This window comes from Triturus cristatus, chromosome 4_2 (assembly GCF_964204655.1).
Source record: "Triturus cristatus chromosome 4_2, aTriCri1.1, whole genome shotgun sequence".
Classification (NCBI taxonomy): Eukaryota; Metazoa; Chordata; class Amphibia; order Caudata; family Salamandridae; genus Triturus; species Triturus cristatus.
The window spans coordinates 364343492-364369311 of NC_140586.1; the positions used below are offsets into that span (position 1 = coordinate 364343492).

At 48.3% G+C, this 25820-nt stretch overlaps 1 protein-coding gene across 1 annotated transcript in view; it reads right to left on the reverse strand.

Annotated features, from left to right (window-relative positions):
* Positions 1 to 25820, reverse strand: part of SOAT1 (sterol O-acyltransferase 1) — a 240174-nt gene that overhangs the window by 99692 nt on the left and 114662 nt on the right. Inside the window, exon 3 of the mRNA XM_085601804.1 lies at positions 11362 to 11420. Coding sequence (XP_085457930.1) covers positions 11362 to 11420 — 59 coding nt within the window. The remainder of the gene's footprint in view (positions 1 to 11361; positions 11421 to 25820) is intronic.

Sequence of the window (25820 nt, forward strand, 5' to 3'; positions counted from 1 at the left end):
ATTTTAACCACTGCAACCCGGCCGAGCAGCGATAGGAGGTGAGACTGCCATTTGCGAAGATCGCAAATAATCGGAGAGTGGAGGGCGGAGTAATTCCGGGCAATAGTTTGGTCGGTGGATGGGGTCAAGGTTATCCCCAAGTAGGGGATTTCAGATTGAGATCGCAATTCCCCACGTTCTACCACTATGTTCTCAGTAGCAGTCGCATTAAGGCCTAGCGGCAGCAACATGGATTTCCCCACATTAACCTTAAAGCCCGAAACTTCACCTAAGTCCGTCAGCTCCTGTAGGAACGCTGGGACAGAGCGTCTGGGAGTATCAAGAGTCGCCAAGATATCGTCTGCGTATAAATTAACCGTGTGCCGCCAACCCCCCCCCCCCCTCCCCCAAAGGGAATCCCAGGGATGTCGTGGTGGTCCCTAATCCTTTGCGTCAGGGGTTCAATATATAACGGTGGAAGAGGACACCCCTGTCGTGTGCCCCTCCGGATGTCAAACGGCCGGGAGCGGACCCCATTGACCCGAATAGTCGCCGTGGGTTGATCATAGCAGCTCGCGACCCAGGGCCTAAAACGTGTGCCTATGCCAAAATGTGCCAACGTCTTATCCAAAAAGCCCCAATCCACCGTGTCAAACGCTTTCTCGGCGTCGACCGAAAGCAGGACAGCGTCCAGGTCCATAAAGTGGGCCTTGTCTATTAAATGCATCAAGCGTTTGGTGTTGTCGCTACTTTGCATGTTGGGTATAAACCCCGAATGATCAGGCTCAATAATACCCGGTAAGCTCGGGCCCAGTCTGGCAGCCAAGACAGCCGTGAAGAGCTTTAGGTCAAGATTGAGAAGAGAGATTGGACGATAAGCTGCGCACCGAGTGGGATCCTTCCCAGGCTTGGGTATGACCACCACCTCGGCTTCCAGCATATGTAAATGTAAATGTAAATGTACAGATATTTATATAGCGCAAATCACCAACCGGTCTCTAAGCGCTTGCTTAGGGAACCCGTCCTGGTATTCCCCTGTGAGATAACCCAGCAGGGCATCCACAAGGTGAAAGCCAGGCATCCCGACGCGAGGGGCCATTGCAGGGATGGAGCCCGGTCCCTCGAAGGAGTTGAACAAGCGAGTTAAAATCGGTGCCAGGGGCTGACAGAAGGCCTTATAAAAACCCGCCGAGAACCCATCCGGCCCCGGGGACTTTAGAGGCTTGAGGCGGGATACCGCACCCACAACCTCCTCCACCCGAATGGGAGCGTCCAGTGCCGCTGCACCAGACGCATTTAGGGCTGTGACCGCTGCCTGGCTAAGATAGGCCTCTCGCGAACCGTCGACCGTAGGATCCCTACTATACAAAGTGCCGTAAAACTCCTGAAGGGCTTCTGCAATCCGCTCATCGTCCTCCACCCGCTCACCGGAAGAAGTGCTGAGAGCCACTATTTTGGAGCGTTGAGCCCTGGCTTGAAGTTTACTCGCCAGGGGCTTCCCCGTCTTATCACCCCCGATATAGTAGGAGTGTTTAAGTCTTAGGGCGGCGTACTCCGCCCTATCTAGGTCCAGGCTGGCCAGCTGAGCCCTGGTCGATTTCAGTTGCCGTCACATTCTCGGGGCCCCAGTACAACTATGAACTCGTTCGAGTTCCGCTACCTTGGCCGTCAGCTCTTCTCTCTTCTTCCTGCGCATTTTGTTATCGGCTGCGGAGATAGCTATTAGTTCCCCTCGCACCACCGCTTTAAGGGCCCCCCATAATGCAGTCAAAGAGACGTCAGGGAGGTCATTAGTCTTAAAATAGTCCGCGATGCGTTGACGTACCTGCTGAACAACGTCGGGGCGCTGTAGTAGGGATTCTCGAAGACGCCACCTCCCCGCTGGGCGATGTAAAGGGCAAAGGTCAAGCGTGACGGTCACTGCGGTATGGTCGGAAAGAGTCGCCGGGACTATGTCAATGGTCTGGACCAGTGAGTTGAGGTCAGAAGACCCTAGAAAGTGATCCAGCTGGGAATACGTGTGGTGTACGTGGGAATAAAAGGAGTAGTGCGTGCTATGGGATGGGCCGCACGCCAAAGATCTATCATACCCCCAATATCATACAGCCAATCCCGCCCTGTGGGACCGTGACGAGATTGAGGTCGCCCCCGATTAAAATGTGTTGGTTGTGGTGCCGAAGGATGTCAGACAGGGAATCAATGAGAACCGACTCTTGTCCAGCGTTGGGAGCATAGAAGGAGCTTACAATAATGGGGAAACCCCCCACCCAGAACCTGTAAGCCAATAGCCTCCCCTTCACCTCCGCTAATTTGTCCCCAACACCGCCCTGAAAATGTCGCGCCAACAATATAGCCACCCCCCCCTTTCTTGTCTGGCATAGACGAGTAGAACTGGTGGGGAAATGCTCGGAAACACATTCGATGCCAGTCTTTGGGAAGTAGGTGTGTTTCCTGCAACAGACAATCGAAGCCCCGGAGTTCTCTAGGTAGCTCATAACTGCCCGTCTCTTGATGGGGTTGTTTAACCCCTTCACATTAAGAGTAAGAACCTGAGTTGCCAAGGGAGACATCGAGCCACAAGGATTGTATATCAGCTGAATAACAAAATGTGATGCTTATGAAGCATCGACTCAGTGACGCCGCGATAAGTGGGTGCACATTCAAGGGTGCCCTCTGCTTCCAGTGCCAGTTCCTGCCCGCACACCGGTACCCCCCTCACCCCCTCCCAAACTCCCCTCCCTTCCCTACCCCCCTCCCTCCCCTCCCCCCTACCCCCCTCCCCCAGACCCCCCCACGCCCACCGGAACCCCCCCTCCCCCCCTCCAAAACTCCTATCTCTTCTCTACCCCCTCCCTCAATCCCCCCCGAAACAGTTCCAAACATCAAAAATTGTCCAGTGTCCGAAGCACAAGCCAAGGACCAGTGGAAAATGAAGAGCTGGGGGATCATGGCGTCCGGGCGACTCGGGCTCCCTGCCCGCCACCCCACCCCCCACGGGTGTCAAAGTGTGATGCTAAGTAAGGCCCCCCATGGTGAGGTCACGGAGAGTCCGGCCCAGAAGTGTCCCTTGTGACTGCCGCCAGGGCCGAGGCCCGTTTGATGGTCATTGTGGTGGGGTCCGGCTTCACTGCCATCACTGGTGATCGACGACGTCCCTTTCGCTGCCAGCCTTCACTGGAAGAGCGCTGTGACTGTTTAGGCAAAGAATCGGGGCTACGTGGAGTGAGGCCAAGTAAATCGGATACCTCCTGGAACGAGCGGAGTTGGTGCAGCTTACCATTCCACCGGAAGATTACACCAGAAGATTAAGCGGAAGGGATGGCCCCACGAGTAGGACACTCCATTGGCCTTCAGGAAGGTGGTCGCGTCCCTGAAGGCCTTCAGCTTCTGAAGAGTGATAAGAGGCCAAGTCTTGGTAGAGCGCTATGGCGTGCCCCTGATACTTTAGTGGTTGTTTTAGGCGAGCCTCCTTTAAAATGCGCTCCTTCAAGGGAAAGTCCGGCAAGAAAGCCAAGATGTCTGGTGGGGGAGCTGGTGCCTTCGTCCCAGGCCCACCCTGTGGGAGCGATCGATGCAAACCTCAAAGTCCTGGCTTGCCCCCAGAATGTCCCGAAAGAGGCCCTGGCGGTATTCAGTCACGTTTGCCCCTTCCGCTTGTAAAGGAACCCCCTCACGCGGATGTTGTTGTGGCGGGATCTATTTTCAAGGTCCTCCGCGTGGGCCTGCAGGTCGACTTGCTGATCCCGAAGCCGGAGGATTTCCTGCTAAAGCTGCTTGACTTCCGCCGATGTAGAGTGCTCCTCATTCTCTATAGCTGCTACACGCTCTCCCAGCTCATCTACATCACAACGGATTTCACGCACCTCCCCCACCACCTCCTGCTTAAGTGTCTGAAAGTCCTCCCGTAGGGTGTTAAAAAGAGACTCAAGAAATGCCCTGGTGATAGGGACCTCGCCTTCATCCTGTCAGGTGGACTGCGTCGGGGGAGGGGGGGTGGAGCTCCCCCTATCCCCACCTGCTGACCCCTTCGCGAGCATATCTCTCATGGAGCGATCTCCCTTTTTCTTCACGCTGGCCATGATGACACGTCTGATGGGACGACAAAGTGGCTGCTCGGGAGGCGTAGTAATAAAGCCTCACGTGGGGTCCACCCTCGGACTCTGGAAAATGCGGTTTAGTCCTCACCAAAGCCGCCCCCAAGCTGCAATAGGGAGCGGGAGGACGTGATCCCCGTCCCAGTGGGCGCCAACGCCACCGCTCCTCCACTCCGCGCTCTCCCCCTCGCTCCCAGGCCCGGAAGTCGCACCCGGGGTCCGAGCTGTGGCCGGCCATCCTCTCCCAATGTTAGGCCGGCCAACTCCAGTCCTCATGCATCAATGAGGGGAGGTTGCTTGTGGATCCAAGACTCAAGGCTGCTTCTCTAGGCCCCAGAAGGCACACCGGGAGCCAGCTCTCCTGTGACGCAAACGGCTCAGGCGCCTGGAGCAAGAGGACTTTCAGTTGCTGTGTGCCGAGCTCCGCATCAGCCCAGAGGAGGCAGAGGCAGTCTTCCAGCGGCTGGACACCGACCGTGACGGGGCCATCACCTTCCAGGACTTCACCATGGGCCCGGGGCTCACCCTGGCTGAGGAGAGGAGGCTCTGGGGCTGACGCGAGGGCTCTCAGCGAGCCGAAGGATGAGCACAGAGGAGACCCCTTAACCGGGCTTGTTTAACTGGGTATTTGTATTTCTTTACCTTTCATGCAGCGCGCCAATCGTTCTAGGTGTCATTTTCAAATGTTGCAGATGAATTTGTTTTTCCTATGTAACCATTCTGGCGTAACGCCAAGTTCCTGTGTAAGCGATTGCTGTGAAAATGGTTTATTCATAAGTAAAGACATAGTCACACGGATCTGACATCATTTGAGGCTTACGTCCTCCATTCCTTCGTGAATTCTTGAACAAAGTCTACCTGATGTCATACTCATACTAGGGATTATAAAGTGCAATATTATCAAATGCTAAAATCTTTTTAATCTTTTAACATTATGAATTTCTTAATATAATCATTTTTACTATTCGTAATACTACTGTATGTATTAATGAAAAACAATGTTTTGTAATGTATTGTTGTTCTATTGAGTCTTAAATGATTGAAAATTTCGAAATAAAGACTGATTTGATTATCGAAGTTTAGGACTATAAGCTGGTGGCGGCACATTTGAACCTCTGCTTCCTTCCCTGGCAGTTTGCCAGCTGGAGAAGTTGTGCCATTGTGCTTTCAGATGTCCTATTAACACCATCAGCAGTGCAGTTTTGTGGTTTAAGTCACTTGGTCTTTAGTTTTAAACGTGCAGGAGGTTGCAAATTTGTAAGCAGCTCGGAGAGACCTAGATTTACAGTTTGCATACAATGTTCATCTGTGCCCGTGCGTCGCTCGCTGGAGTTGCAGGCGTTTACAAACCAGTATTTTAAAGGTTTGCTTGTCTTGTAAAAAAGTGTTCACTGATTCAGTGTTGTAGCAGTAGCGTATGGTCCCTTAATCTGCCTTCTATTTTAGGCAGCAGGCACCGTATTTATGACATATGCAGACTATACAAGCTGCCTTACCGAGAGCAACACATACAACCATGCTGCACAGATCTGCAGAGCCCTACGCAAAACTACATTTTCCCGTTTGAGTGCTAAATTTTCCCTAACAAGGGCTTTTGAGCACGCTATTGTTATATGGCCCCCTTTTGGGGTCATTTGTTTAAGCAGGCAGTAAGTCCGCTATTTTCCGGGGCCTTAGTCAGGGCCACTGGAATTATGCAGCAGGGGAGGCCCAAATTTTACAGCACGGTTGGATAAATTATGTGTCAAGCAAATGCAAATTATGCAGCACATTTTGAGAAAGTATCACTTCATTATTTTGACATCTCTAAACTTTACATTGTCTGGGCATTAGTTGCAACTCATTAGTACCAAACACCGGCATAAGTTACAGAATTATGACCAGTCAACCTTTACAAAGGATCTTCCACTGCGCAGCAACATCAGTCGCTATGTTTTTAATAACTGTTGAATCATTTGAGCTCGAAACTACTTTTGTTAAAATCTACATATTATGCCGCAGATGTGGCAAATGTATAATTATTTGAAAATCGCTGCGGCCGCATAATCACATAATTCCAGTGGCCCTAGACTTAGTAATGCACTAACTCTGGGCACAACTTCACTGCCAGGCATCCCTGCTACTGACACATATGCTAGTGCTCTGCCCCATTTGTGACGTCCGACACAACACTATGATCCTCGTTGAGCAGAGCGGACGGGTGACGCACTGGAAGACATGCAGGACACCACGCATCTCTTTTCTAAGCCTAGACAGCAGACTTCAAACCACCCAAAGCTCTGGCTGCCCACCCAGATTTCAGAAATACTTGGAGTACTTTTATTTATTTTAATGATGTGGCATTTCAAACTCGAAGAGCTGCTTCAGTTGGTAAGTAAAATACTCGAGAAAAATACCTTGACAGAAATGTGCTTGAGAATAAACTGTCCACAATGATTTACAATAGATTTTCAATGCAATAGGTCTCACATTTAAGCGAGTTTAAGCTATTCGCATTTTAAATGACAATGCCTTTTATTTAAGTTTTAAAAACCAAAACATAAATAAAATGCATTATTATTTACAATGCCAATAGCGTAAACTCGCGTAATTGCGAGACCTATGGCATTGCAAATGCTTGTTTTTTTGGTCTCAGAACCCACCATGACATGAGATTTTTTTTTAAATTTGTTAATAAATAGAAACTATCCGTAAAAATCACAAAAACCATCTAAGAGTCGCCGGAGACCCTGTGCTGTGCGGGCAATCAGAACAGTATTGTCTGTGTATAGGGGAGCGGGTACTGATCTATCACCCACTCTCAGGACATCCAACCCATGCTCAGAAAGTGCTGCTTCAAGGCTATTAATATTCAAAAGGAAAGGAGCCAAAATGTATCCCTGACGGACTCCTCTCCTCAGATTAAAGTGCTCAGTGCATTCGCCATTGGGCCCATATCTTATTGGTGCCGTTAGACCATCATGTAAATCTCTCAAAAAGACAACGAGTGGAGGTCATTACAGGCCTTTGATGATTTAGGTGCTGACTTGGTTTCATTTCTGTTCCTCTATTCTCCCTTCGAGAGCTACCAGATTCCTAAGCATATGCAGGGTCGCTTTCTTCCAAGAGTTGGAATAGACATGCCGACTCCCAATATCACTGTTACAGAAGCCAGTCCAAATGAGACCTAGGACTCCACCCACATCTCTTTGGCGAGGTGCTTTTCTCCTTTTTCCACTGAGCCTTAGTAAGGGAAGTTTGTAGTCTACAGGTTCTCCACAGTATGTGAAATTCAATATTCACTTTTGTCTTGGTTAGGGTTGTAGTGTTTGTTTTCTCAGACGTTAGGAGTACATACAAAAGGATTTTAGTTAACGCTTTATTGATTGGTTTTAGCAAACCATTTACAATTTAAGACATAGCTAAATTGAATAATAAAATGACAGTAATAAATGTAAAGAAACTGTGGATATAAAATTATTATAAATTCAGTTGAGCATTATGGGCTAGTAATGTTCTGCTAGAAGACATCGCGCTGGTTTTCTGATGTTCTGGACTCCGATTTGATTATTGAGTCTGTTCACTCAACCACCATACTAAGATGAGGAGGGTTTCGATGAGGATATGGCTTCCAGTTGTTTTGAAGCTTTGTGGATGAATTTCATTAGCCCAATGTTTAGCTTGGTGTTGTCAGGGTTAAGAGCGGTCCTTATTGCTTGGCGGCAAGATCGAACTCCCAACATGATAAATTGTCCTCGCAGCAATGAGCAATGCGGGGCATGCACAGACAATATGTTCCATTGTTTCAGAATGGTAACCACACAACCTGCATTCCGTACTGCAACCTGGCCAGCACCATTCGGGGAGGTTCTTCAGAAAAGGCCAGTCGCCCATCCTCAGCGCTAAAGACTTATTTTTCCAGTAAAGTGCGTATGTGCTTGAAAGATAGAGTGGCTGAGCACCCACTTTGAAATTGGAGATTACTGCCCAAGCGCGTTTCCTCATTAGCAGTGTAGCCCTGTCCGAGTGAAAGGATCACAGACTGAAGTTTTTTTTAATAGCAGTCTTTAACACCGGGAAGGAGGGGTTTAATTCCCAGAGGTCTTTTACTCCTAGTAACTGTAAACTGTGGTCTAGGCGTTGCCGATGCTTATGGCTGGTCTGGTTTTTCTGTATTTCCGGTCATATTCGGGCCTGCAAGGAACCCTCCCGGGCGCAGCGCAGTCTATGACTTAGTTTGATAAATGCACCTGCCTCCACTCCATGGTGGTCTTGTAGTCTCACTTCGAGTCTCACTTGGGCTGGTGAGGCAGATCTTGGTAACCGCAAAGCTCTTAAAAATGTTGGTTGTTAGTTTATTAATTAAAACGTTGGTTGTGCTCTTAGTGATCTCGTGCCCATACGTCAAGGAGTTGATTACCTAAGCCTTCATCACTTGCAGCATGGGAGTTAGGCTGGGGCCTAGTAACTGCTTTGCCAATTTTGCTGCGGCCACTTCTAACAACAAGGCTTTAGTTTTCAGTGTTTCTTTATGCTTGGTAAAAGTACCTCTTGGTTCGAAAAAGATGCCCAAGTATTTATAACTGGGGGTTGATTCAAGCTTTGTGTTGTTGAAGTGCCACCTTTCTGTTGACTTTTTTTGCTTCCCAAAAGATATTGTTTTGGTAAGGTTCAATTCAAGGCAATTTCTTGTCGTGTAAGGTAGCAGTTCATTCAATAGTCTCTGGAGACCCACTTTTGTGTGGCTTAACAGCACCAAGTCATCGGCATACAGCAGGTTGGTGATACGGGTCCCATCTAAATGAGGGGGATGGCAGTTTACGTTGTCGAGTACTAGGGAAAGGTCAGATATAAACAAACTAAAAAGAAGTGGGGCCAATACACAACCTTGTTTGATGTCAGTTTCAGTACGGATCTTCCTAGAGACATTAGAGCCATCACCCAGCTTAATTCTTATCCATGTTTTTGTATGGAGTTGGATTATAGCTTGAAGAAGCGGCAGGGATATGCCCCATGATTTTAGTTTCTGCCATAGCAGGTCCCTGGGCACACGGTCGAAGGCCGCTATGAAGTCTACAAAGCAGCAGTGCAGCTGGATCTGTTGGGCTGTTGCTTTCTCCATCAGGAGTGTTAGCGTTAACAAATTAGTTGTATTACCGGTGTTAGCCACAAAACCTGTCTGAATAAAAGGGAGGTGCGCGCGGTTGTTTCGGCCCAGGCATGTAGCTCCTTCCTCAAAAGGACATTTATTGTCTTTCCACACAATGCTGGTGAAAGGGACCTCTTTCAAAAATGTAGTGCTTCAGTTAAGCTCTTCTTGAGCATTTTAAAGTCCATAAAAGCAGAATCATTCAGCTATAAGAGTTAGAAAGTAAAATACTATGAATGAATGCATCAAGTTTCAATTTTACCTTTAAGGCTTGGAGCATCAGAAAAAACTCCTAAATTGGATGTATTCTCTTTGATGTCGCACTGAGCCCAACCAGCCACTCCCTGTGCCCAGACCGGAAGTCCTAGGAATTCCATTATCTGGGTTACCTTAATTCTTTACTTGTAGTATTGAAAACATACTCCTGGTACCGCACCCAAATATTCACTTTCATTTTTTGGTTGATAGCACTGTTTTTGGCGGACCTTAATTACAACAATGGTGAAAGTACTATATTATTTAACTCACTGTTCATTTCAGGCACCCATGGCCACAGATTTCCATGCTCCTATTATCAGAGCACTACCACCAAAGCTAAGGAGGACCTTCCTAGTTAAGGATGGGACTGAGTTACCAGTCTTGTTACCAAAAGTACACACGTGAAGAAGGGCACAGGGGTGAAAAGATAGGTCCTCATCTAAAATCTGGAATACAACAATTGCATAATGGACAATGCTGAAAGTCAGGGATGCAACATATATCTATCCGAAGTTGTGCAAAGATATGTGGCAGCTCTCAATACTCTACCAACACAGAAGGAGTAAAAGGAATATAGTTACTTTAAAAAATCTCAAGAGTGGCAAGACACAAAAATACTTGAAAACCTAAGGAAATTCATACTTGTGTCACAAAATGGATCTAATGTTTTGCCAAGTCCTATAATTTTGTGAATTCTTGGAGTAAGGACATCCCTTAATCAAAAGCACGATTTAGTGCCCTCAAAGGACAAGTAGGAAACAAAAAACTCTCAAGTGCTCCAAAGATGCAAGTCCTAGGATTACATGCCACTCCCCTTTTTTTGAGAAATTGCTTCTTTATAAACTTTAAAATAGCTGATCAAGGAGTGTTGATGGGAGATGAATACTCTGTCTGCATATCACCACCTGTATATCAGTGGTTCCAGTATTTTACTTTGCATTACTTCTTCAGTTTTAAAAGCATTTAAAGTAAAATAAATCTGGTCAACAACTCATGTGAACTTTTTGGCCCCAACTGTCCAATCTCACTCACTCTTTTAAACTCCTTTGATGCTTGTGTTGCCAAACGTGTATGTATTCCTGTTTGCATTTAAATGCTCGTTTTCTGGTACACAAATGCTTAAGGCTTTAGATTGGCCGCTCAGGGCAAAGAATTGTGTGTCCACTCAATGCCAGCCAAGCCTTCCCTACATAAAAATGCCAGCCAAGCATCACCTACATAATATTTGAACGTAGAATTTAAAAAAAAAAACAAAAAAAAAAAACCACACATTTACAAATCATAGACAAGGGGTGTCTGTCAGCGCACAAGGGGTCAAAATACAAATAGTTCCTTCGTCTTAACTTCTCTTCCACAATATCTTGAGACGTGATGAAAAGGCCTGGATTTCCTTTCAGGTATAGTGGCTGAATTATTTAAGTGCGACTTCAAAATAGATCTCTTTGGGGCTGGAGTGTACAACGAATAGTTTAATTATTGAAGAGGGAAGGATTTGGTTACTCTACGCGTAGCAATAGCCACGAGACACAGGTACAAAGAAGACTCTGCAACTAGAGAAAGGAGTTGCAAACGAAAATCCAGACGAGTCCACCCTGCTCTACCGGCGATACTCCTTACTGTACCACACAACAAAATAAGACAGTGATAACTAAGGTAAACTTGGAAGAACAGCATTGCCCCACCAGAGTGCGAGTATGTGAGTGCATGCTTAGTATGGAAAAGGTTTGACTAGAGTTCTACAGACTACATTATTTCACTCAACTATAAGCATAACTCCATTAATTTTCTCCCTGATCCACATCCTTGTCTGAGAAATAAGATTTGGACGGGTTGACTAGCTGAATTACACCCTGTTCTCCCCTCCTCATCGAGTTCCAAGTAACAAATGTATAGTGAGTTTACCTCTGCTTTCCTCTTCAGCTCCATCCTCCTGCTGATCACATGTTCCACGTCGACTCGACCTTATAGACAAAACAAAAGGAAATCAGTATCTAAGATCATGGTCGCTGATCTTCATGGTCCGTGAACAAGGAGAATAGCATTGACCCACTCCCATCCAGATATAAACAAATAGGATGTAGAGGGAAGGCAAAACACACCTTACCCAGAGGAGAACACAGAAGGCAGACATCGGGGGAGGGGGGCGTGGTAAAGAAGGGCCATAAAACACAGCACACAAAGAAAAAGGCATGGACATTGGCCTAGCAAACCCATCACAGGAAAGAAAATTAGATGCACTAAACAGAAGAAAACCACAAAGGAGGGACAGAGACAAGAGACTGTCAACCAGACATGCACCAAAATAGAAAGATGTGCCGCATAGAACTGTGGCAAGAACACAAACTAAAGAGTAACATTTCATTGACAAGACACATACCTATGGCAAACAACTGTTCAAGATGAAAAATAAGGCATTGGGCCAGACTCAGCTCAAGTACTGCATTGTAGTATGGGGACAGAGTTACCAAGCCAGGCCCTACACAAACTGGTGTCATAAAGGAAAACAAACACAAGCCGTCATCTATTCATAAACAGCAGCACATTAGGACAAGCATTGGCAAATCCAATAGGTCTCACCTTAGTGACCTACTGGCTTTGCCAATGGTTTTTAATCATGCGCACCACATCCCCACAGAGGAGGGTGGGAGTGACAAGGAAGCCACCAGAGTTTAGGGAAAGGCAACACAGACGGCGTAGGTGGAGGGGGGCAGGGGGAGAAGGAACAACAGGGAGAGAGATGAAAGGGGTAGGAAGCAACATGTGAGGACACAGGGAGAAGCACTCAGTCACAGAGCAACACAAGTGCAGGAGGAGAGAAGTACATGAGGGAGTCAGTTAGAAAACACATGTACTGTCAGATTTAATACAAAAGAAAAACAGTGTTTAAAAGCAAACAGTGGAAGCAGCAATGCCAGACAATCAAAGAGATGGTAATGAGGCAATACTTCATGGGAGGGAGAAACACAAGTTTGACAAGCTGGAACATAAATACGAAGCAGGCAAATAAGAGTGACAAGGAAGCCAATCAATGGAAAGCAATAGGCGGGCGTCATGCCCCTCTATGTTCTTGGTAAGCCACAATATGGCTCGCAACAGACATGCAACGTCTAGTAGGCTCGTCATAATTTATTTATTACTGTTTTTTTAAGGAACAAAATGCTAACTCTACCAAAACAAAAATTCTAGAGAAAAGACAATAACTTTTTTGTTGGTGGGCCATGTGGCAAGTGGAAAACTTTTTGAACTGGTCCATGTCATGTTACACAGCCCTAACAGCATGATGTGTGAGGTACATACATGGTCCTAGAGGCACGTACTCACGTGCCGTTATTTTAGTTAAATGCAAAAACAACAATTGATGGACAGAAAGCAGAACAATGTCATACATTCACCCCAGTACAGAGATCTGGGCCTAAATCCATCGTTTTTTTGCTCACCATGCCATTCCAGTTTGAACCCAGCCATATACAAATCAGTCTTGACCCTGTGCCTCATGGGAACAGTCCAGCCCGAACTGCCAAACCAGGTCCTTCCTGGACTGGAAACAAGCATCCTAGGACCGGTTTCGGGGTTTCACCCCTCTTCAGCCAGGATAGATATTTTCCAGTGGCATAGAGAGCACGGGACTCACGTCTGAGCATACCCGTCCCACTTGGGGTGACAAATGTAAAAACAACAATTGATGGACAGAATGCAGAACAATGTCATACATTCACCCCAGTACAGAGATCTGGGCCTAAATCCATCGTTTTTTTGCTCACCATGCCATTCCAGTTTGAACCCAGCCATATGCAAATCAGTCTTGACCCTGTGCCTCATGGGAACAGTCCAGCCCGAATTGCCATGCCACTGGAATCAAGCTATCCTGGCTGAAGAGGGGTGAAACCCCGAAACCGGTCCTAGGATGCTTGTTTCCAGTCCAGGGAGGACCTAGCCTAGCAGTTCGGGCTGGACTGTTCCCATTGGGTACAGGGTCAAGACTGATTTGCATATGGCTGGGTCCAAACTGGAATGGCATGGTGAGCAAAAAAACGATGGATTTAGGCCCAGATCGCTGTACTGGGGTGAATGTATGACATTGTTCTGCATTCTGTCCATCAATAGTTCTTTTTGCATTTTTTTGTTATTTTAGTTAGGTATCTCTGTAGCTTAGAAAAGTAGTGGATTTTTTTTAAAGTTTTTAATTTTGTAGTGAGATATTATGAACTAAATACTCTACTAGTACTTTAACTGCAGTACTAACAATCCTTTAGTTCCATTTTAGCACAGATGGGAGCACACACAGAATGAAAGTATTAGTAAACTGCCTTCTTGATTTACGGAGGTTTTGCCTTCACATGGCCAGAGTGAGTTCCAGAGCAATGAAAATGTAGTTCTTCAATGGTAGCCATTTGCAAAACATAAAAATAAGTGGAAGAGCAAAACTCCCACAAAGGAACATACAAAATAATTTTGCGTTTGTTTATTCCACGCTTGGTCAGATATACCGCTAAATAGGGTGCAGGTTCAGAGAGCAGATAAAAGCTTCTCGGGGTATAGAACCAGAGCCAAGTCTGGCAGCTGTACTTTGGATTCTTTAAAGTTTGAGGTGGCACTAACAGTAATCTATTCTGAGGTTAATGACAGAGTACTTCACGATCTTCAGGTCTAGGTTTGGAATAGCAGAGAAAGGTTGAATTACTTGCTGGAAACGGCACGTTTCCACCACATTAGCGATTTGTTCATTAAGCTCGAGGGTATCATTACGAAAACAACTGCTACGTTTCAAGCTTTGTTGGTCAGCAGAATAGGAGGCCTGCCTATGGAGGGGGAGGGGGGGGGGGCTGGCGTGCATGGTGTAGTTTTGCAAGCGTCAATTAATAACTCCAATGCAGATAAAGACCGTGCTTGGGGACTGGCCGCACAAACTAATTATGAGTTCTGGTTTTTCCAGGTATAATTTACACGTCACGCTGATCGGACTTCACGTCATGAATGACAAGAGTCCATAAATGTTACCAATACTACAGATGAACATCCGATTAACAGGACTACAAAACTATATTTGAAAAAATTAAACGTTTTTCACAGTGTCAGGCATTTTTGTGTCGACACTAGGAGGGTGTACTAGAGAGCACAACATTTAAAATGCATGTCAATGTTTCACGCTGGGAGACCTACGCCAACACCAGCCTTTCACCGTTCTAAATGCTGCGTAGGACAGTACTACTAACCAGTTAATAGGCACACAAAATTGAACACCAGTACCAGACCATGCTGAATCAATATTATACATGGGAAAAGACAAAGCGTTGGACAAAAGCTGGGGAACATCCTCTCTCAGGCAGAAGTTACAGACAGTCTGAGCACCCATGAATGAAGCTGTGCAGCGGAGGTTAGGGAGAAACGATTTGATTTTGCCCAACAAATGAGCTTGCCAAAAGATGCAAGAATATAATGGTCGATTGCTTTTGAAATAAAATAAAAATAAAAAACACAGGTAGGGAAAAAGTGATCATGTCTCGATTAGCTCCAGGACGGAAACGTTATGCTCAATAAAACAGCAGTTCCAGACAGGAACAAGCATTTGCAATGCAATAGGTATCGCTTTTACACCAGTTTGGGCAATTGACATTGTAAATGACAATGCCTTTTATTTTTGTTTTCGTTTTTAAAACATAAATAAAAGGCATTGTCATTTACAATGCCAGCTTAAACTCTCGTATACCAACATGTAGGTATTCTATATATCTGCAGTGATAGTGATCTCACACCTATACCTGCAATGATGGTGATCTCACACCAGTATTTGCAGTGAGGGTGATCTCACACCAATGTCTGAAGTAATGGTGATCTCACACCTATATCTGTAGTGATAGTGATCTCACACCTATAATTGCAGTGATGGTGATCTCACACCTATATCTGAAGTAATAGCTGCAATGATAGTGATCTCACACCTATAATTGTAGTGATGGTGATCTCACACCTATATCTGAAGTAATGGTGATCTCACACCTATATCTGAAGTAATGGTGATCTCACACCAATATCTGAAGTAATGGTGATCTCACACCAATATCTATGGTGATCTCACACCAATATCTGCAGTGATGGTGATCTCACACCTATATCTACAGTGATGGTGATCTCACACCTCTATCTGCAGTGATGGTGATCTCACACCTCTATCTGCAGTGATGGTGATCTCACACCTCTATCTGCAGTGATGGTGATCTCACACCTCTATCTGCAGTGATGGTGATCTCACACCTATAATTGCAGTGATGGTGATCTCACACCTATATCTGAAGTAATAGCTGCAATGATAGTGATCTCACACCTATAATTGTAGTGATGGTGATCTCACACCTATATCTGAAGTAATGGTGATCTCACACCTATATCTGAAGTAATGGTGATCTCACACCAATATCTGAAGTAATGGTGATCTCACACCTCTATCTGCAGTGATCTCACACCTCTATCTGCAGTGATGGTGATCTCACACCTCTATCTGCAGTGATGGTGATCTCACACCTCTATCTGCAGTGATGGTGATCTCACACCTATACCTGCAGTGATGGTGATCTCACACCTACAGTGATGGTGATCTCACACCTACACCTGCAGTGATAGTGATCTCACACCTATACCTGCAGTGATGGTGATCTCACACCTCTATCTGCAGTGATGGTGATCTCACACCTCTATCTGCAGTGATCTCACACCTCTATCTGCAGTGATGGTGATCTCACACCTCTATCTGCAGTGATGGTGATCTCACACCTCTATCTGCAGTGATGGTGATCTCACACCTACACCTGCAGTGATAGTGATCTCTCACACCTATATCTGAAGTGATGGTGATCTCACACCAATATCTGAAGTGATGGTGATCTCACACCTATACCTGCAGTGATGGTGATCTCACACCTACAGTGATGGTGATCTCACACCTACACCTGCAGTGATAGTGATCTCACACCTATACCTGCAGTGATGGTGATCTCACACCAATATCTGCAGTGATAGTGATCTCACACCTATACCTGCAGTGATGGTGATCTCACACCAATATCTGCAGTGATGGTGATCTCACACCAATATCTGCAGTGATGGTGATCTCACACCAATATCTGCAGTGATGGTGATCTCACATCAATATCTGCAGTGATGGTGATCTCACATCAATATCTGCAGTGATGGTGATCTCATACCTTTTTACTGTTAGCACATCACTACAGTAAGGCCAAGCGAAAGGAGCCCCTTGGGCGTGAAGGGGCATCTTGAGACTTCAATAAACAACAAAGGAAGGGTGGACTCTGGTGATGAGAAGAGACTGGTTGAGTTGAAGGGAGCCTCGGCGGCTGGCAGAGGGGGGAGATGGTGCACACATGTGCTCTAGAGGCAGAGGGGGGAGATGGTGTATGTATATCTGCTCAGAAATCTGTTTAAACTAAACAGTTTTAGGGTGAAGAAAAATACAGTTGCAAGAACGTATTATTTCGGTGTAGACTGTGCGCAGTGCTGTTTTGTAATGTCGTCACTGGCAGACAATCACATTTAGAAAAAAAAAAACAGACTTCGGAAACATGATCCGTCACTACACGCCTCCTTTAGATAAGAAATACCCTCACGACAGCCGTTAAGTAAACAATCCAATGCGGATGGGCCGTCCCAAAAGGAGACAGGGCGGTAACAAAGAAGCCTCTATTTCAATTGGAGGCCACCGTTTAGCATATGCGATGACGCCAGCCAATGAAAATGATGGGCAGGTCTTCAAGTCCCCTTCTGAAATCTCCTCTATCTCAATATGTCTCGCAGAGCGAGCAGCCCATGCGCGCTGCAACGCTAGGCGAGACCTAAAAACAGACGTCAGAATGCAAAATTAACACTTAATATTAGGGGGAGGGTGGGGGGATGGGGGAGTGGAGCCAAGTAAAAATACAGTATCAGCTAAACAAAAACAAAACATGAGTGGGAGGTGCAGACACTGCCCAACTACCTCTCATTCTGTTGTCGCTAAGTGGGCGACAGACTCATGAAGTCTACACCTCTACCATATAAGCACCAGACTGACCAGAAAGCACTTCCCCTGGACGGCATCAGAGATGTGATCTAGTTAACTAATAATAGGCATGAATTAATAAATTAAGATTCTGGTTTTAATGCAAACGGTGCAGTCTAAAGATGATATAAGCTGCTAGCACTTAACGACTAAACTCATATCTTACGTACGTTTCTCCAATTTACTTGTGGAAAGCTTCTAATTGGATTGTGTGAACCCACTATACTATTACGAATTTCATAAAAAGAATAGTGGTGTTTGGGGGTGTGGCTTAGAAGCCGCGCCGGCCCAACATACATCAGGTCATATTTTCAGTCCTAATCTGCGCCACCCGAGATCGGGGCGGGGGCTTAGGAAAGAGTAAGCCTGGTGGTTCGGCCGAGGTGTTTTGGAGCACAACAGAGGGCCAAGAGACACTACCACGAGGCGCTAAATATCCCAGCGTTACGGACTGCAAGATGGCAGCCGCGATCAGTGGACAGTGAGATGCAGCTCTTCCCCCCTCGCTAGAAGTGGGTGGTAAGGTTCCATCGGGACCCGCGGCAGTGGGCAAGCGGCATGCTCAGAGCCCAGCACCTGTATGCTCTGTGAATGATCTGGTCAGGGGTGTGGAGAGCCTGGTCCGGATGCTAACCGAGGGCCCGACGGAGAGCCGGGGCCTGCGGACTGGGCTCGTCCCCCAGAAGCGCAGCGAGAGTAGAGATGAGACCTGCCGCCCCAGGTGGCCCATGAAATACTGACTGTAGTGGCAGACTGCGGTGGCACACCCTGGGAGAGCTGCGAGACAGAACAAGAGGGCATCAACCCGGCCTGCTAGCGTTGACCCAGGTGAGGGGCCTGAACTAGCCTGGGGGCCCCAGCAGCACACTGAAGCTAGTGCTGAGCCCCGCAAAGTTCTTTTGCCTGGGGAAACAGAAAGTGAAGTGGTGATCCCAAGGCCCGCGGAGGCGAGCGGGCTGCATGCTGTAGGCCTAAGATTTACCCATTCCATCGGTGACTTGTTCTGCGGAGGGAGGGGCAGGGCCTCGTTGTCCACCGTGGGTCCTGAGCAGCATAGAGTGCTGGAGCCTGCGGACCGAGTGTGCTCCCGGAAAATGCTGGCTGCTGCAGTGGGCTGCTGAGACGTGCCTTGGCAGAACTGGGAGTTGGTACGGTAAGCACTGGCCTGGCGCCCCACACAGCCCAGAGTGAAGGTCCTGCGCTGCCAGAAGGGCCCGCCTGGATTCTGTAACACGCCCCATGTGAATCTCGAACTAGTGGCAGTATGAAGAGAGGAGAACTGGAGCAGCCAAATCCCTTTCCCAGAGCCAGATGATAACCACCCCTGGCGCCTGCCAGATAGTGGCCTGGAGGCATCTGCACTACTATCCCACAGAGTTGTGGAGGCCCGGGTGGAGACGTGGGAGGTAAGCCACATTCAGTACAGAAGGGCTGGGAGGACCCCAGATGGCCTTGGCCACACGGTGGACCCCATATTGGTTGGGAGATGGGGGGTAACTCAGAAGGTGGCCCAGCATTTGCCTTCTGCATTACATAGGCCAGGAGGAGCAGGTTGGGTCATTAGGGTCAACCCATGGCCTGCCCGCATGCACCTTTGTAAGCAATAACATACAGTGCTTGCCCCACTCTTTCCAGCGGTCGACCATCACATTGTTGATTGGAAGCTGGCCCACCTAACTGGCTCGGGTGGTGCACTGCTCAGGATAACTCTGCTGACACCCTGTTGCTCCATACTCAGGGGGAACAAACCCACCATGGGGAAACCCAGAACAAAGACGGCAGGGACCCCTTCAAACAGAGGAGAAGATACAGTCATCCCCCAGCAGGCTCTAATGGACTCGCCAATAATGATCGACCCAGTGCAACAACAACTAACTAAGATACTGGAGGCGATAGCAGATACCAAAGCCACCCTACACCAAGACATCGGCATATTGTTGGTGGGGTTGGGCCTGCTTCGAACCGAACATCATAAGCTTGCAGAAAGAGTAAAACTGCCCGAGGTACCACTCACGGAACTGCACCCCGTGCAGGAGAAGTTAACCCACCAGGTAAACGTGCTCACTGAAAGAGTCGGCATGCTGGAACATAGGGCAGAGGATGCGGAAGGCCGCAACAGGAGAAATAATGTGAGGATAGTAGGCCTGCTGAAGGAAACCGAGGGCGGCGACATGATTACCTTCCTAGAAACATGGCTTCGTACAGTTGTTGCACCGGAAGGACTCTTTTTACACATTGGATAGGGCACACAGGGTTCCCGCTCGCCCGCCCGCTCCGGGTCGTCTACCGCGTCCAGTGGTAGCAAAACTTCTTCATTATAAAGACAAGGACACCCTCCTGCAAAAAGCACGTACGGATGGCCCATTCACAGTGGGCAACCCTAGGGTCTCCATTTTCCCTGACTACACCGCTGAAGTACAGAGACGATGTGCCTCATATTTGGCGATTAAGAAAGCACTAAGGGAAGAAAACTTGCAATATTCTTTGATGTTCCCTGCCAGGCTTCGTATAATGCTAGACTGGAAAACACACTATTGTGAACATCCGGAAGCAGCTTGGGAATGGCTTGAATCTTATAAAGCTGGTAAAGACCCTGGAAATGTCAGAGCCGAGCAACCACGCGAAACAACGAAGTCGGGAAAAAGAACACAGGCCCGACCGAAGCGGAAGCCACCTAAAAGACATAGTCCCAAACTGTGAGGGAGAGAGCTGCAGCCGTAAGAGCGGAGGCTGAACTCGTGAAATCCACTGATATAGCCTCAGAGCCTGGATCTAGATCAACTAAGGGAACTGAAGGTTCAGACTCGGACAGCTCACGAGCAGACAGTGTCACAATGCCGGTTGTTACCCCCAGAATGGCAGAGGACCTCTAGTCGAACAGAGCCTTAGTAGGGAATCATACAGGGAGACGTTACAAAACGTCCAGCTATGGCCATGGAAGATACAACTGGAGACGCTGAATATATGGGCCGGTCCTGGCTGGGCTGAACACAGGAACCTCACAAAGCAGATGGCTGTATGGTTATAATCAAAGACATGGGTATGCAGTTCCTAACAGTGGGAAATGGGAGTGAAGTCCCAGTGAGACAGAAGGTTGTCCTCTATGAAGGGAGGGAAAGGGGAATTCCTCCTTTCGGAATTAGGGCCCTCACACACCCAGCCAGCTGGGTGTCATGCTTCATCATAGGGCATGCTCCTCGTCAGGTCGGCGCTGCAATACCGGACGGACATACTATGAGAGCCTCTTTGGCGGAGATCTTTTATTCCTTGCCATTTGGTGCCATGGGTGTGAGGGGCCTAAAAGTGTAGATGTGTTGAAGGTGAAGGTCAATAGACAGTGCAGATTAAAACAGGAATTGGAAGGTCAGGCAAAACCATTTTAATGACCCTGTTTTCCAACCTGGTTAAAAATTGGAGTGGCGACTACCTGAAGTAATGTTTCAGGATGTTGCGCTCAGTCTTGTGAGGTCGACATGTTTCTTGCCTATTAGACGAGATGATCAGGCCGCAATTCTTCTGGACCTATATGAGTTTGTATATACACTAGATATGTGGTATTCTGGTGTACTAACCTCGATAGATCGCAATTGACACCTAAAAGGTGCATTACCTGTAGATGTAGTGGCCAACCTAATGGAAAACAAACAGTAATGTTAAACAGTAGTACTGATCATGTCTATTGGTCATCAAACCACCACTTTCCCCTGCAAATCACATCCTGTCTAAGCACGCAACCGTGTTGTGCCCCACATGGTGAATGAAAGTGATTGTAACTGTAGTCATACAATTCTGGCATGGTGCATAAAGCGCATTCACTCTATTATCAGTGATGATATGTGGTCAGGTGTGGTATCCTGAATGAAGAGATAGCTGAAAAGGTGCAAGCTCTTGATTCACCTAAAAACTATTTGAGATTGGTCCCATCAACTTCCGGCAGGTTACAGACACTTGGAAGTATTCCATGTCCTAGAAGGGTAGTGGAGGGCCAAGAAATAGCTCATACCATTAACAATCGAAAAATAGGAACCAGGCAATTGTTCCTAGGAAACAACAATACGGGCTCTCACTCTAAGTGGGTTAATAGTTTAAAGGCGTATAATTAGGAGGACACTATATGCCATGCTGGGGCCCCCCCGTCGCCCTCTGCCCAAGTCGAGTGTTGAGTCGGCGTGTCATCCCTTCGCTGAAAGCAGAGAGCAAATACTAACGTGCAAAACCGCAATATTGGCAGTAGACCTACGCCACACTGCCGGAGCCGGGAGGTACCGCTGGCCATGCAGGTGACGGTAATATACTCAGCAGGTGTGGCGCGCAGGGTCAGCCAATCAAGTGTGGCCAAGCACTGGAGTGTTAGACTCCCACAAGGGTGGAAAGAGCAGCCGCCATCTTGTAAGTAGCCAATGATGTTGGACTAGCAGTCGCCTTAATGGAAGGTGCAAATTGACCCGAGTGTGGGTAGAAAGTGAACCCACAGCTATGGATTCAAGGATGATCCTGGTAGTGGAAACAATTCTACCTCTTTTTCAGTGTTAATACCCTAAATTGTGAAATTGGTAATACAGCTCGCATGCCTATTAAACTGTGGAAATGAACGATAGGACTTGGGTCCTCCGTGTAGCAACATGGAGGTAACACGACACCTCCTTAAAAAGCTGGATTTTGTCCGGACACCTCCTTAAAGCACTTGAGTTGCAACTTTGAGGTTGAGAATGTTAAACCAATTTTTTACATTTTTTGAAAAAACGTATTTGAAAACATTGGGGTCCCGTGTAATAACTACTACGCGGTCCCGGAGTGACCGGGGTCTTCAGGAGGGAGGTCCACATGGAGTGGTGATGGGGGACCCGAGGGAGACAGAAGGGGCTGGTCAGGAGTGGCCCCATGGAAAATGTATCGAGGTACCCATCGGTGGTCATTGATGGGGCCAGGGACCTAACACAAAACCTTAGGCACAGTGGTGAGCGACCACATATTGTTACCCCTGATTTAATACATGTTGCTGCCCCTGTATTTCTGAAAGAACATGTTCTGTACGCCTCAGATGTCTAGGTAAGGGTTACTAGGATCTGTGTAAAGTGCTCCATGGGATGTCCTCGTTGAGTCCCTGTGTGTCAGTAGCTAGACGGTGTACCCATCTTTGTTCGATGCTCAACAGAGCCCCTGGAGTTATTACTGGGTGTGCTTCCAAAATGACCCACCTAAGGGTGTCAGGTGCGTGTCCGGCTGACGTAAAATGTGTGTACATTCTTATAGTCACTCGGTTGCACATGATGTTACTTTTATGTTCAGTCATGCGTGTTTTGGCCATTCTGGTGGTCATACCGACGTAACGGAGGTTGCAAGGGCAGAGGATCATGTAAATGCAATTGGTGGTATTGCAGTTCGTGTCAATCAATCAATACATTTGTAGAGCGCACTACTCACCAGCGAGGGTCTCAAGGAGCTAAAGGGGGGAGGGGGGACTGCTACTGCTCGAACAGCTAGGTGCTTTGTGAGTGTGGGTGAGGAGTTTGAAGGTGATCCTCTTGTTGACGGGGAGCCAGTGCAGGTCTCTCAGGTGGGCAATGATGTGGCTGTGGCAGGGGATGACGAGGCGTGCGGCGGCGTTCTGTATGAGTTGAAGTCTTTTCTGGAGTTTGGCCGCGATTCCCGTGTAGAGGGTGTTGCCGTAGTCCAGCCTGCTGGCGACGAGGGCCTGGGTGACCGTCCTTCTGGTTTCGGTGGGGATCCATCTGTAGATCTTGCGAAGCATGCAGAGGGAGTTGAAGCAGGAGGAGGAGGCGGCGTTGACTTGCTGCGTGATTGACAGTGATGAGACTAGGATGAACCCCAGGTTGTGTGCGTGGTCGGTGGGCGTTGGTGCAGCTCCTAACGAGGCCAACCACCAGAAGTCGTCCCAGGCGGAGGGGGTGGAGCCGAGGATGAGGACCTCAGTCTTGTCCGAGTTAAGCTTCAGGCGGCTGTTCTTCATTCATTTGGCGATGGCCTTCATTCCTTCGTGGAATTTGGTCTTGGCGGTGGCGGGGTCCTTGGTGAGGGAGAGGATCAGCTGGGTGTTGTCGGCGTATGAGACGATGTTGAGGTTGTGCGATCGGACGATGTTGGCGAGTGGTGACATGTAGACGTTGAAAAGGGTCGGGCTGAGAGATGATCCTTGGGGTATGCCGCAGGTGATTTTGGTGGATTTGGATCGGAATGGAGGGAGGCGGACTCTCTGGCTTCTGTCGGTGTGGAAGGAGGTGATCCAGTCCAGGGCTTTGTCGTGCATCCCCGCGTTGTGGAGGCGTGTGCATAGGGTGTGGTGGCAGACGGTGTTTAAGGCGGCCGAGAGGTCTAGGAGGATGAGGGCCGCGGTTTCGCCTTTGTCCAGCAGAGTCCTAATGATGTCAGTGGCTGCGGTGAGGGCGGTTTCGGTGCTGTGGTTGCTGCGGAATCAAAATTGGGACGAGTCCAGGGTGTTGTTCTCTTCGAGGAAGCAGGTCAGTTGTCTGTTGACGATCTTCTCTGTGACTTTCGTCGGGAACGAGAGCAGGGAGATGGGCCCGACGTTCTTGAGGTTCGTTGGGTCTGCCTTTGGTTTCTTGAGTAGGGCATTGATCTCGGCGTGTTTCCAGCTCTCCGGGAAGGTGGCGGTCTCGAATGAGGGGTTGATGATCTTCCGGAGTTGGGGTGCGATGGAGTTGCTTTGTTGAAGATGTGGTGGGGGCAATGGTCTGACGGTGAGCCGGAGTGGATGGTGTTCATGGTTTTGATGGGGTTGCCGTCGTTGATGTGGTTCCAGGAGAGCAGGAGGCCGGTGTGGCTGGGGGGCGGTGTGTCTGAGGTGTCAGCAACTGTCGGGGGGGGGGGGGGGGAGGGTCAGAGTGTTGAAGCTGTTGTGGATGTCTATGATCTCGCGGTAGAAGAAGGTGGCTAGCCTGTCGCAGAGGTCTTGCGACGGCGGGATGTCGTCAGAGCTGGAGCTGGGGGTGGCGAGTTCTTTCACGATGGTGAAGAGCTGTTTGCTGTTGTGTGCGTTGTTGTCGATGCGTTCCTTGAAGGAGGTCCTTTTGGCGGTTCGAATGAGTTGGTGGTGACTGTGGCTGGCGTTCTTGAGGGCTGCGTGGTTGTCCGCTGTCTGTTCATGGCGCCACTTGTTCTTGAGTCTGCGGCAAGTCTGCTTGGATGTCGGTGGTGAATCAGATGGCCCTTCTGTCGGTGCGTCTGTTTGAGGGTTTCTTGATCGGGGCGAGGGTGGTGGCGCAGTCATCGATCCATTGCCAGAGGTTGTGGGCGGCTGTGTCGGTGTGGTCGGTTGGTGGGTCTAGGGCGAGGGTGGTGATTAGCTGGTCTTCGGTGACCTTGTTCCAGCTGTGGTGGGGGATTCGTTGTAGGTGGTTGTGTGCAGTGTTTTTCTCGAAGGAGAAGTGGGAGAAGTGGATGCAGCGGTGGTCGGTCCAGTGAAGTTCGGTGGTGTGGCTGAAGGGGACGTGGTTGCTGGCGGAAAAGATGTGGTTGATAGTGTGTCCGGCGGAGAGGATGGGTGTTGTGACGAGTTGTTTGAGTCAGAGGTTGTCGAGCAGGGTGGTCGAGTTGCTGTCGTTGGCTGTAACGCTCTGAACGTCTCAGGATCGTTTAACAGACACGACAATGAGGACGCAACCACTTGTGAAGGGTTAGTTCTTTTAATGAAGGCAAATAAAATACAAAGAACAAACAAAAGTTATAGTCACTGGAATCCTCCAGGCTAGGTACGTTACCAGCCCACAGCACGGATGGTCCTAACCGTCCTCTGCATATACGCCGATCCCGGCGTATGCCAACAGAGGGCAGAAATGAAATGGCCGACAATGCCAATCGGTAGGCTGTGAGGGGCACGAAGAGTGTTGGGGAGAATCGAGTAGTCAGGGAAACACCCAGCCGGGGTCTCTACCTGAAGGGAGCAGCCGCTCAACCTCTTCCTCAGACTGCACCGGGACGCGGCGTCACCTCCTGGTGATGCGTCACCGATACCCCAATCACAAGCAAGAAGACTGAACCGAGAGCAGCCGCTCGATCGATCCTGTGGACTTCCGAGTCTGTAACGCGGCAAACACCTCCTGGTGTGCGTTACAGCTGGCAGTCCCTGTGTCTCTGGTCGGGCTGGGAGTTACGACTCCAACCAGCAAAAGCGCCACTGCGCTTGGCCTCAGCCGAGTCAAAAAGCGAAGCTCAATGGTTGACCGGTAGAGCTTCCGGGTCCTTCACAGGTGACGATGGGGCAAGACACGGCCCAGGGAGTAACGACTCGACCTACCTCCGTTCTTGCCTTACTGGAGCACCACTCCGGAAC